This window comes from Procambarus clarkii, chromosome 10 (genome assembly GCF_040958095.1).
Source record: "Procambarus clarkii isolate CNS0578487 chromosome 10, FALCON_Pclarkii_2.0, whole genome shotgun sequence".
Taxonomy (NCBI): Eukaryota; Metazoa; Arthropoda; class Malacostraca; order Decapoda; family Cambaridae; genus Procambarus; species Procambarus clarkii.
The window spans coordinates 24,425,251-24,439,224 of NC_091159.1; the positions used below are offsets into that span (position 1 = coordinate 24,425,251).

A 13,974-nucleotide genomic window follows, 5' to 3' on the forward strand; every position below is an offset into this window, starting at 1 on the left:
TGGTTACGCCATCTTTGCTACACAAACACCTGCAACACTAAGCGTCTACACAACACAGCCTCATCACTGTAACTATCTTCGCTACTGTCATCTCTGTAATTATCATCATCACTAGTACCCGGTCACTACCCGTGATGGACATTGCAAATAAAAACAAAATAAAAAAAAAGATTTGATGCATCTTTCCCGTGTAAGAAAGTTTTAAGACCACAATTAAAGCGTTCTCATAATATTTGTATGTAGACATAGGCGTATATAATCACATTACAGTATATACCTACACAACCGAAAATGGTAACACTACACATTATAGGTACAATGACGAAATATTCAGCACTGTATGTCAGGTCACGAATTCAATTCTCCTGACAGGACACAAACGTTTGTTAATGTTAATTTCCTTTCAACTGATGCCTCTGCTCACCTAGCAGTAATTGTCAACTGTCGTAGATTATATCCTGGAGTATATTATGTGCAATCTATAGGGCAATATAGCTGGTCTAGGGAGAGCTCGATAATTCTAATAGCTATATATAGGCTTCCGATCTCCGAATTATATATGGGGGAACCATAAGTTGAAACGTCAGCATTTGAAGGTAATATATGCCGAATAAAGCAGTTTTCTACATTAGATACGTGCCACGAGGGAAAAACACGGATTTAATGATCAAGTGTTCAATTGGCTTCAATTTTGCTCAATTAATATTTAAAATATATATATATTTAAATAATGTCATCTTTTACTCTCCCCCGCCGGCAGCTTTCCGTCATGGGATTTCCTGAGAAGTAGCCTCACGCCCTTGTGTGGAGAATGGTCACTCAGACCACATCTGCACCACCATCAACACCGTCACAATTAGGTCGTGACAAATTTGTCTATTGCAGACAATTCCATCGGTAAGCATGATTATTAATATTAATATTTAGTTTAGGGGGGGGGATGATAATACTTAGAACTGCAAATATGCTACTCGAATGCACAGTGTAAAATAAATTATTACTGATTGATGCAGTTGAACAAACAACTGATTGATGCATTTAAGCAAATATAAGTGATTAGAGGGAGCAGAAGGTTCATTGATTCACACTACTGATCCTGTTTAATTTCTGCACAGGCCCTCGGTGTCATCCAACATATATACGTACCTAATCTTACAACCAGTTAAATTGTTTGTCCCAATAACATCTAGCTGGAAGCTTTAATTGTCCCATGCATCCACCTGTTTTCAAGCCAATATAATTTAAAACGTCAATAGTGCAAATTGAGGCACTTCAATCTGTCTTATAAGGAAGGTCCCACCAGCCTTGTCATCTGTAGTACAGCGATCAGAATTGCACAGCATGGGAAAGTTGCAGTATACTAAAGCAATCTATATTTGCTGCTACATAGTCTTCCCAGCTTGGTGCCTTTTGATAATTATTGACATATTGAAGCCTAACCTTTAACACAGCGACATATCTAATCATCAACAGCTGCAAGCACTGGGGAAAACCCCTTAACAGGCATCCGTCACCAACATGGAGAGCCAGATGCATGCTCGCAAGCATTTTTAGAATCGCTTCGGTGGGGACAATAAACCGACAGCTTATCAATGGCCCGTCCATTATTCCTAAGGAATATTTTCCGGCTGAAATTTGAATTAGAGTACAGTACTTTCCTAGCATTTAAACTTAACATTATGCGTGTTGGTGGCTTTGCAAGTATGTAAAAACATCAATGCTATGTACTCTCAATAACCCAATGTACCTCCTTGTAAATATATAATAAAATAAATAAATTTACGACTCGGATGGGTGCCATGTATACTTTATGCTTGACTATCTCGGAAATAACATATGGTATGGGTATTGAAGTTACTAAATCTCGGCTTTAACTTAGAACCAAAAGGCCGAGGCAGTTGGTAGGTTTACGTTAATAAAAGAACATACATCTCGTTCCTGTAATTTAAATGGGTGCGCATGTTGGTCATATGAATTCTAGAGCTTAAGGTAACTGCAAGGAAAAATATAAAATTTACAATTGTAGCCAAGTGGACAAGGTGAACTAAATCAGTGAATGACTTAAGTGTACTATACAGAGACTGCACTGCGACTTGTCTGGCACACAGGGCGTTATGCGAATGTCTGAGAAGTGTTCACTATGCGGTAAGTTCATAATACAGTACTGTGAAAGGTACTGGGATAAAGAGCATTTCAAATTTTATTTGGAGAGTCGGAAAACACTTTCTACCTTGTCTAAGGAGGAGCAAATTACATCCGTTATATATACATGTTAATGCAAGATGTTACTTATTATTGTCTCCCTATTTTACAAAACTGTTTATACTGTAACGCATTTTTATGTGTACATATTTGGTTGATTAGACACAAAAGAGTTTAGTATTCACCTAGTTGTGCTTGCAGGGGTTGAGCTCTGCTCTTTCAGCCCACCTCTCAACTGTCAATCAATCAACTGTTACTAATTTTTTTCACACACACACACACACACACACACACAGGAAGCAGCCCGTAACAGCTGTCTAACTCCTAGGTACCTATTTACTGCTAGGTAACAGGGGCATCAGGGTGAAAGAAGCTCTGCCCATTTGTCTCTGCCTGTGCTGGGAATCGAACCTGGGCTACAGGATTACGAGTCCCACGAGCTGTCCACTAGGCTACCAGACCCCTTACTCCGCTATGAGACCCTTAGTGGTTTCTTATATTTATTTAGTATAGACTTGGTTACAGCAGTCGGTGTGTTGGCAGTGTAATAAAGTGTCGTAGCAGTTAAGACGAAACCTAGAGTAGAGCAGAGAGCCGAGTGACACCAGGGATAGAAACTAGCTCAGATGTGGGGCCAGTGTGTAGAGCGTGGCACTCTGAATGCGGGCAGAGTCGAGGAGCTCGAGTGTGGGGCTTGAGCGTGGAAGCTTGATGTGACCAGAGTCTTGCTTTCTGCTCTGTGTCGAGGCTGAAGCTTCTTATGAGAGTATGAACTAGACATATTGAGTGTTATATTGTTGTTGGTGAAAGTTGAAGATGTGTACTCACCTATTTGTGCTATCCCTCAAGTCCTATCAAGTGTGTGGTATCCCTCAAGTGTCTGTACTGATGATTGTTGTTCTTTAAGATTCAGCTATTCGGGACCAAAAGTTACAATTAGCACGGGCTATGGTGATCCCGTAGTGGACTTGCCTGGCACAGGAGCGGGGCTGTAACTGGATATTGATTTGCTATCAACTGCTTATATTATCAGTCGTACACCTCACCTGACTATCCTCTAGCAGGTTTGGGAAGAGGTATTAACTGTACACAATATAATTGCTACAATATATTTTGCAGATGACACTAGGATTTTCATGAGTAGACAATATAGTGGACATCATAAACCTCCAACCTGATGTAAATCAGGTCTCTCAAATTAGCCACAAAAAACTAACAAAATGCTTAATGAAGATAAAAATTTAGGATTAATCATATTGGAAGACCTTACTTTTAAAGAATACAATTTAGTAGCTGTCACAACTCCAAGAAAAATGTCTGGTTGGATAATGAAAACCTTTCAAAGAACAGATACCAGAGCAATGTTGTTACACACTAACAGCTCCATTCAAAGCTGAAGAAATCACTGGAGAACATGCAAAGGTCTCCTATTGCACAAATCCACTCTAAATCATCTAAATTATTGGGACTGCTTAAAATTCTTAAATTCATGTATTAAGAGGTACTGGCTTCAAATATGCAAGCAGAAATAACATCACATGAAACAAGGAGGTATGGAAGGGAGAGCAGAGGTGCAATAGATATGCTACAAGACAATTCTTTTAACATCAAGGGCCCAAGATTGTTCAACTTTCCCTCTAAATATATGGGACATAACTGGTTGACCTCTCACTGTGTTCAAGGGAGATCTTGAAAAACACTTCCAAAGGTATCTGATCAACCGGGCTGTGAATTGTAACTTTAGACTCCGGGCAGCTGCATCTAACAGGTGGTTGACCAGGTCACCAATCAGAAGGCCTGGCCAGAGACTGGGCTGTAGAGACATTGAAACCAAAAACCACCAGAAGTTAACCACGTAGTATGATAGGTAGCCAAGTAATAAGTCTGCCAACATTAAGCACTCCAACTGTAAACTCTATGAATCATAGGTCCCATTCTTGACCTACACTCTGTAACTCCTCATATAGACTAAGGTTCCAGCATAGTATTGTGTATTTGTTATTATAAAAAATTTCACAGCTATTTTGTTTATCACAGTGAAACAACTTTTATCCCTTAATTCTATATTCTCCAAAGTTCTATATTTTATATTTTTATCCATATCTCTATGATTTCAATAATATACCGTAAATGGTTTCTGTTCACACACGGTCATATAGCTCATCTATTTTATTTCAAATACTCCTGTTAGTTGTTTCATTATACATTTAAGGTGCTATTTTTCTTCTTGTGTGTGTGTGCTACCCCCTACCATTTTGAGATAACTTCTTAATAACTTAACCATATATCATTATTACCCAAACCTACTGGATATAATCAACAATGAGAACCATAATGAGCTCCAGCCCCAGACACCTTTGTATAGTAAGCCGTCACCAGAGGAACACATAAAGAACATTACAATCCAACTTCAGACTTGCTTTTAAATTAATTACATGGATGGTGAAACCAACCGTTCATGATGTTTGTGAGACCAATATTGGAATATGCAGCAGTTGCATGGTGCCCATATCTCAAGAAGCACATAAATAAACTGGCAAAGGTGCAAAGGCATTCTACAAAATGGCTTCCAGGACTGAAAAACAACGAGATACGAGGAGAGACTAGAGGTGTTAAACATGACAAACTAGAAGATAGAAGAAAAAAAAAGTGATATGATCACCACTTACAAAATACTAACAGGAATCGACCAAATTGACAAAGAGGAATTCCTGAAACCAGCAAAATCAAGAACAAGAGGGCATAGATTCAAGCTAAGGAAACAAAGGTGCTGAAAAAATATTTGAATGTTTTCTTTTGCAAACAGTGGTAGACTCTTGGAACAAGTTAAGTGAGAAGGTGGTAGAGGCCAAAACCATCAGTAGTTTCAAAGCGTTATATGACAAAAAGTACTGGGAAGATGGGACACCAAGAGCATAGCTCTCATCCTGTAACTACACTTCGGTAATTACAGTACTGTACACAGGTATAAAATAATTACCTTGCAGTAATTTGTTCAACCCCTTATATATATTAGATATAAAAGTTCAACACACATTATCTTGTGTACTCTGTCTTTAAAACTCTAAACTGTAATGCCAATCCTGGCCTCAAATGTTTCTTATAGGGCTAATATATAACTCACAGAGACCACACTAGAAATAAGCTTCTCTTTGATGTTCCCAGATTCCGATTCAACCAAATTAGAAGCATCATGCAAATAAAGGCTTGTGAATTGTGAAACTACTTAAATACAACAAGTACTGTACAGGTATAATACTAACTTTAACCATTTTAATTAAGACAAATAATGAAGTGGTCCATCTAATTTATGTTTGTGGTTAATGTGAGTGAAATGTCAAACAATCTACATAACATATTTACTCATAGTTTTCATTCTAAATAACCAAATCACCTTGTTACTTTTGCTAATTTATAATTACTCTTAAATACTTACGAGTAGTTTAAAAATTAGAATGATGTCTGAAGTTTATTTACATATAATAAACCTAAATAATATACATACAGTAGTATCTTTAGTATCGACAAAATTAATTGTAAAAATCCACTTTTGATATTATTAGCCTAAGATTAGATTAATTATGTACACCCACTATAGATCTATATATAACCAATGAGTAACAACAATTTTTATTTGTAAGAATTGCCAGAGATAATGTGTGCAGTGCAGGGCACTGTACAAGTGTGCTTTTCCATTTATTTATGCAGTATATACATAAATAATTATACTGTACATAGCTTACATAATCTCTTATGTAAACTATGCTCTAAAAAAAGTTTTATAATGTTTAGTAGACCGTATACAGTATCTAATTCAGATGTCTTTCACTCTCTTGCTTTGCAGCAAACAATGATGGCTCTTCTGGTACTACACTTAACTGCAACATCTATTTCACTGCTGCTTGTTCTGCTGGTGGTTCCAGCCAACCAAAGTAACCAGAATCTTTTATTGCAAGAAATAACTTACATTCAAAATCAGCAGCAAATGAATTCTAAAAATTCAGAAAACACAACTAACAGCTACAAAACAAATATCCTTAATAATGAAACTTTGTCTTCGGTGAAAGAAAATCCGAGCAATACTGCAACCTCAACGCGTTTAGCTCATGTTAACTTCACTGATAATAATCATCAATACAAAGAGAAAGATTATACTGAAAACTTTCCTGACCAATATGGCTCTGATCTAAAGGACTCCTATGAAGATAAGAACACTGAAAATGAGCTTTTGCTTTCACCTTCAGGCTTTATGAATCTATGTGATCATCCTCCTACAAAATTTTCTTCAGAGTTTCTGACTCATTCTGAGGAAGTATGTGTGGGTCAAGAAACTCAGTATATGAAAGTAGATTCAACATTAACTTTGTGTAATTATATTTATGCAAGTATTTATAAACGGTACCCATTATATACTTTGAAAACCATTGGAAATTATACAGGACTGAAATGTTTTATTGATGAGGACTTCATTGCAATGTGTTTACCTTTTTTTCAAAGGTTCAATCATTGTGAGAAAAAAAAGCTTATGACTTTGTGCCTAAATGAAGGTGTAATTTTCTTTCAATTTTCTGTATGTCAGCAGCCTTCAGTCATGGACAAGTTTTTCATACCTCTTTTGGTAGATTCGTTAATAGAAAATGATGAATTCTGCTTTAACCATATTTGCGATGGAACATTTCGAGTTGTTGATTCAAAAGTGAACGGAATACCCTTTCGGCTCATTAAATTAAATCTGGGACTTCCAGAAAGAGGGAAAAATTGTGATTATTTATTTGATTCTTTCTCAAACTGGAAACATTACAATGAAACTATATATGTAGATGCAAACATTTACTTTCCATGTTGCTATTCAATGTACACAATACTTTGGGTGGGTAAACCAGAAGAACATGGGCTGAATAGTTTCTGGGATTTCTTGCCACAGTCTTGCCATGTATGTGAATTTCTACTCATCTCAGCAGCTCTATGTATTGGCATAAGTGGGGTCCTAGGAAATATGATAGTAGTGGTAGTGATGTTTTGTGGTAGACACAGATGGGAGGAGTCCAGCATGGTTCGTACATCATTAGCTCTTGCCGATCTTTTTATTTGCATCTTTGTCGCGATTCCCTCTGTCGCTTACCAAATATCCTTAATCACAGGAGATATTACCTCAACAGAATATTCCTGGGAAGAGCATTCTTATTATAATTATTCTGAATTACCAGACATTAACCATTACGTTCTACAGGTTGTGGATGGTGGATATAGATTATTTCAGTCTTTTGTATTGAGCTGTTGTTCAATAGTCTCTCTGATTTCTATCTTGCTGCTAAGCATGGAGAGGTTTATTATAACCAGCCGAAGTCTCCAGTACAATGCTTATTTCTCCGTTTTCCGGGTGAAGATTGTCATTATCCTTACATGGGTTATGTCCTTTCTTGACACTTTGCAATTTATTTATGATGGCAATGGACATTTTCGTGCTATGTGGTCAACCATTACTAAGCTTCCAGTTGGATTATCAGAAAAAGTGTCTGACATTACCCATTGGTCATTATATTTACGTTTGATATTTCTATGTTTAACATGTGTATCTACTTTCATCTTTTCAAGTTTAGCCATCATTAACTTTATACATGAACAAAAAAGAATAAGAGCCGAGTGGATGTGTTTAAATATGAGAGTCTGGGGCACATTAGAGAGAGAAAATAAGCGGATTATGGTTACAATGATACTTATTATGCTTCTTTTCTCATTATCAGTTTTACCGCTGGGTATTAATATATTTTTCAACATCATTGATTATGATTTTTACTGGTTTAATCTGTTTAATTACATATCTTGGTGGTTATTTTTGGCCGGAAGTGCCTGGAACCCATGGATCTACAATATGCGTAGTTCTCAGTTCAAGAGTGATATGATTAGAACCTTCAGGTCCATAACCAAATTTTCGAAAAAAAAAAGATGAAGTGCCATGCCTACACTTGACTTTTCAACTTTGTTTACTGAAGGTTGAGAATGCTTCACAGATGCTTTGGCCTAAAAATCAAGTAATGATTTAAAATCTTTATAATTTTCTAGCACAGTAGTACTACTACTCATATGCAAGGGAAAAGTTAACAAAGTACAAATGCAACCTATCATTATCATCCACAAAAGAAAAATTAATGAGTGCTGAATGCAAAGGAAAATACCTGTATATTGATTGAAATTTAAGTTTACTTATGATAATGAAGTTTCATTATTTGCAACCAAGTCATTTATAGGACATTTCATATATAATAAAAAGAGGAAAGATTTCCTCAAGCACTGGAGCTACTTTAAATTTCCTCAAATTTTAATGCAAGTGTGTCTTGAATGTAAATCATAAAACAGTCAAGTTGTTTTATACTTAAATTTTAACCTACTGTTCAGTACACAATCAAAATATATGACTTCATATTATCATCTAAATAGTGATTAAAAATTGTGTAGGTTCACCCTTCTAGAGTAGAGAGGGAAAGAGAGAGATGCATTTTATCCCAAACTGTTATGACAATATTTTCACCCAAAAAATAGGTTTGAGTTTACAATAGGAGATTGAAGGTATGTACCTCTGATATTCACAGTGTTCTCTGAGCTAATGGCATCCCTACTTTTCACTGGGATTATTCTGCATTTCCTGCCATCTCTCTCACTCAAGTATACTGTAATTTTGTTTTGCAGTTTGGAACTAGACCTTCCAGTATTTTTCACAGCACATTACCAGATAATTATCGTCTCTATTCCATGGAATACAATTCGAGTGCTTTATGGTAGTCCCAGTAGTTTAAAAATTTGACTGTTTCAGTATGAAAAGTAAATGGTATTTGCATATCCCTTACCTTCGTGGTCTCGCCTACCTTGAAATAGGACGTAAAGATTGAGCCATATTTAATTTGAGTGCTTTTAAAAGTATCATCACTATAGTAGCATCCCTTGCTTTTTACCTTTTCATTATCCACCCAGTTAATTTCCTGATTGATGCAATGTTTGCTTTGTTGTGGGCACTAAATGTTAGATCTTGATATTATTATTTCAAATTCTTTTACTAGGTTGCTGCATTGTGTATGTAAATCTGACCGAGTTTTGTATCCTATAGTCCTTTTAAGGTTTAAATCTTTCTCCTGTATCAACTAAATTTGAATTTTTCAACATGGAATATATCATACTGTTTTATGTTGCCCCATGGAACACTGTTGATATTGTATTGAAATTTTTCTGTGGCTTACAGCGAAGCAATTTCCATATTTATTTTGGTGTCATCGGCAAGGAGTGGAATGAAATTGTGTATTAGAAAAATTCTTCTTGTCTATGTCCTCCTTGAAGACGAGAGAGTAACAGTGCAAGGACCATACCGTGTGGGCTCTTGGTTCTTACTGTATTCAGAATAGTTTATATCGGATTTATTACTACTATTTGCATTCTATTTACTTAGAATACTTAACAATAAAGTAGGTAGAAAAATGTTTTCATTTTATGGGCAAATATTCCATGGTCATTTTATTAAATGCTTTTGTAAAATCAGTGTAGATGAATTTTGCAGTTTAGTCCTTTTCAAATGCATCTAATTTTATAGTAATGATCAAATAATTGTAAAGCACATGAACTTATTGCTTTAAAACTGTGTTGAACGTGGTTAGGTTTTTTTTTTTACCCTTAAACTGGCAAACTGGCTTCTTAACCACCCTATAAAAGACCTTAATTATGTACGATGTTAAAGCAAAAATCACCTAGTGGGGCTATGTCCGCAGTTTTAGGGTTTACGTGATGTTGCATCTTCCCAGTCTTTTCTTCCATATTATAGTGTGTGCCTGTATCATTGATTTGTGCACTTTCTTTTCAATGTCTGTGAAGTTTGCTGTAACATCTGACATAAGCCTTGCTGTGTGAGCCCAGTTTATGAAAATCTTCTCAGTCTCCTAATTTTACCATGTCTATTGCATTACTGAACATGAATTCTTGTTATTCTTTGATAGTTTGAAGGAAGAGCAATAGCAAATTTTTGGTGATACCACATGAGATGATATTTACTTCTGCCACCAATCAATGGCAGCACCTACTGGGTCTATAGGGCCTACTACATTTTTAATAGTCAGCAGACCTGGTCAAATATTACATCATTTGGAATTTTTTCTAAGCATACTGAAGTGTTGAATCATCCCATTTTAAGTATTTTTCTTAGTGCAGTCAAAGAGTTAGTGTGTGTGAAATATATAAACGCATACATACAAAAATGCTTTCTGTTGCATGTGGGTTATAATGGCATTCTTGAACCCTGACCATGACTTTGTGAGTATGGAAGGAGAATTTGCATGTTTGCATTCTCTATTATTTTGACAAGGAGACTTTTTGTACTATTTTTCCAAATCCTACCATATAATTTTCTATAACATCTATAGAATAAAAATAAAAAATTTGCACACTGATTAATGTTTTGTTAAAATCTATGACAACAATTGCAACTTAGGGCCCTGGGAGTATCCCATAGCATTAAAGCAAAGTTGTAGAAAATTTGGTGCAGTTGCCATTTATATTTTCAATATTGTTCGAGATATCCGATTACCCTGTCCTGACCGAGACAGGGCCTGGCAGCTTGAGTGGACAGAACTTCGGGTTCGTAGTCCTGAGGTTCCAGGTTCAATCCCCGGTGGAGGCGGAAACAAAAGGGCAGAGTTTCTTTCACCCTGATGCTCCTGTTACCTAGCAGTAAATAGGTACAGTACCTGGGAGTTAGACAGCTGCTACGGGCTGCTTCCTGGGGGTGTGTAATAAAAAAAGGAGGCCTGGTTGAGGACTGAGCCACGGGGACACTAAGCCCTGAAATCATCAAGATAACCTCAAGATAATCTAACCCAATGATGTGATAAAATGGCTCAAAATCCCGTCAGCACCTAGAAAGGGGGGGGGGGGGGTTATAAGACCCAAAATAATAATCCTTCACACTTGACCATTTCAAAAACAAAATGCAGAAAACAAGCTCAATTACTGGATAACATTCAAACTGAAACTAAAGGGAACATTTCTCAAAATGAGTTGATATGTTAATCATTATGTTTCATTATGACATTATGGGTTATACTCAAGGTCATACTTGGCCCAACACCCCAGTGAAGGTTTAAATGGGTTCTTAAAACTGCCAACCAGTAGCTGCATTACACAATTTCTACAGAATCCTCCTCTGTATCAAATGTATGCGTTGAACATTTTAAGTTAATACACAGATATGTACTCAAGACAAGAGAAAAACAACAGGGTACCCCTACAAGGATACATAACACTGTCAATACACAAAAGAAGATAATATATTTTGCCATCTGCCATTTCATACAGGGAAACTAATCCTAAGTTCATACATAAAAGGACCATTAAAGACAATTTATAGTAATGATTTATTCCACGTAAAAGACTAAAAAGAGATGATCAGTTTTTAACTTCAATGAGTATGAGTGTCAGTGTGAGAGGTGTATATATATGACATGTTATAAATATAGCATTAATGCAACTATATCCTGACATGAGATTCATTACACAATGGAGGATCAAATTCTGAGGATAAACTCAATTTAATGAGTCCATTCATAATACAGCACTGCCTAGTACTGTAAACAACATACCTGAATTCTGGTGGCTTTTCTTGTACAGCTACAGTATCTCGTTAGTGGTCGGAAACATTCTTTTGCCAAGTAGCTTTTAAGAGAAAAAATACAAGGAAAATAGGGGGGGGGGGGGCTGTCAAAAGGTGTGAGAATTTTGGTAGCACTACACATTAACTACTCAGTGGACTGCAAGAGATTCTGCTGACCACTTTCCTGACTGTAGTTCCCATTACAGACTAGTATAACACCGTACAAATGTTAATTGTAACGACTTTACTACATCTATTGCAATATACAATTAGCAATTTCTTGCAATGTGATTACAGCTTTATTTTGGTAAAATAATTTTTGTAAACTAATGTGTACAATTACTGTACCGTATTTATGTAGTCTACACAAATACCTTTGACAACTTTCAACCAACTAAAAATATACAACATTTATTTACTCTATATACAAACATCTGACTCACTAGGGAAATGTAATAGTTAATTTTACTAATAATCTGTGCATCTACATCACAAAAATACTTGAATATGTCACAAAACTAAAGTTTTTATTATTAACGGACCGATGTTAAAAATGTGAGTAAGACAGAGAAACCTGTTTTAATACTGAAGGTGCTGCAATGCATTCCCAGACTGATAAATGTGCCAACACTGAAGTCTGCAAAAGGAAAATGTATTACCATTATATAACTACACACAAGAAGTCTCATGTCTCAGCCCCTCGGAGGTATTGCATGGTTTCTTCCCAGTGCGGAGTAATAGACAGCAACAGCAGCTGTCTATACAGCACTGGAAAAGATGTTATCCCTGGTGGGTTATGAGTCACAAGACAACATGGGTGCTCCCATAATATTTATCATTTTTGAAACTACTAGTATTGGTGTCTGCACAATACTGCTCTGAAAGTATTCATTCTAGTAGCATTTTGATCATATCTTTTATTTATTTATATTTTATTTATATATATATATATATATATATATATATATATATATATATATATATATATATATATATATATATATATATATATATATATATATATATATATATATATATATATATTTTATTAAATATGACCGAAAAAGTAAGATTAATAATTCTAACACGAATTTTCTCAATCTTTCGTACATTATGCTTCACTGTTGGAGGTAAATAAAAAATCACTTCTCCAAAATTCATTTTTATTTCTAGTCTGACGCGACACGGGCGCGTTTCGTAAAACTTATTACATTTTCAAAGACTTCACAAATACACAACTGATTAGAACTTGCGTTTCCCTGATTTTATATCTACATTTGAGTGAGGTGGGAAGGGTGATGTGGCATTACATTTGAGTAAGGTGGGAAGGATGATGTGGCATTAGAGGATATTAATAGGGTATTAAAAGTATCAACACAAGACAGAACACGAAACAATGGATATTGAATAGAAGTGTTTGTAGAAAGCCTATTGGTCCATATTTCTTGATGCTTCTATATTGGAGCGGAGTCTTGAGGTGGGTAGAATATAGTTGTGTTTATAGTCCACAACTATATTCTACCCACCTCAAGACTCCGCTCCAATATAGAAGCATCAAGAAATATGGACCAATAGGCTTTCTACAAACACTTCTATTCAATATCCATTGTTTCGTGTTCTGTCTTGTGTTGATACTTTTAATACCCTATTAATATCCTCTAATGCCACATCATCCTTCCCACCTTACTCAAATGTAATGCCACATCACCCTTCCCACCTCACTCAAATGTAGATATAAAATCAGGGAAACGCAAGTTCTAATCAGTTGTGTATTTGTGAAGTCTTTGAAAATGTAATAAGTTTTACGAAACGCGCCCGTGTCGCGTCAGACTAGAAATAAAAATGAATTTTGGAGAAGTGATTTTTGATTTACCTCCAACAGTGAAGCATAATGTACGAAAGATTGAGAAAATTCGTGTTAGAATTATTAATCTTACTTTTTCGGTCATATTTAATAAAATATGTCTACAGGAAAGACTGCTACCAAAATATACTTATATATATATATATATATATATATATATATATATATATATATATATATATATATATATATATGTATATATGTATATAAAATGTATGTAATATGTGTTGTATCTAATAGGCCAAATTACCTAACAAGCCAAATTTTTCCGAGATATTAT

General features: G+C 35.5%; 1 protein-coding gene across 2 annotated transcripts; it reads left to right on the forward strand.

Annotated features, from left to right (window-relative positions):
* Positions 1-742: 742 nt before the first annotated feature.
* Positions 743-10,631, forward strand: LOC123746446 (uncharacterized). 2 transcript variants are annotated; one of them, XM_045727977.2, is made up of 2 exons: positions 743-897; positions 6,047-10,631. In XM_045727977.2, the coding sequence occupies exon 2, from the start codon at positions 6,053-6,055 to the stop codon at positions 8,150-8,152; it is 2,100 nt and encodes a 699-aa protein (XP_045583933.1). In that variant the 5' UTR covers positions 743-897; positions 6,047-6,052; the 3' UTR covers positions 8,153-10,631. The 2 variants fall into 2 exon arrangements, with proteins under 2 accessions (XP_045583933.1, XP_069177855.1); XM_069321754.1 differs by lacking the exon at positions 743-897 and adding an exon at positions 950-2,145.
* The last annotated feature ends 3,343 nt before the right edge of the window (positions 10,632-13,974 follow it).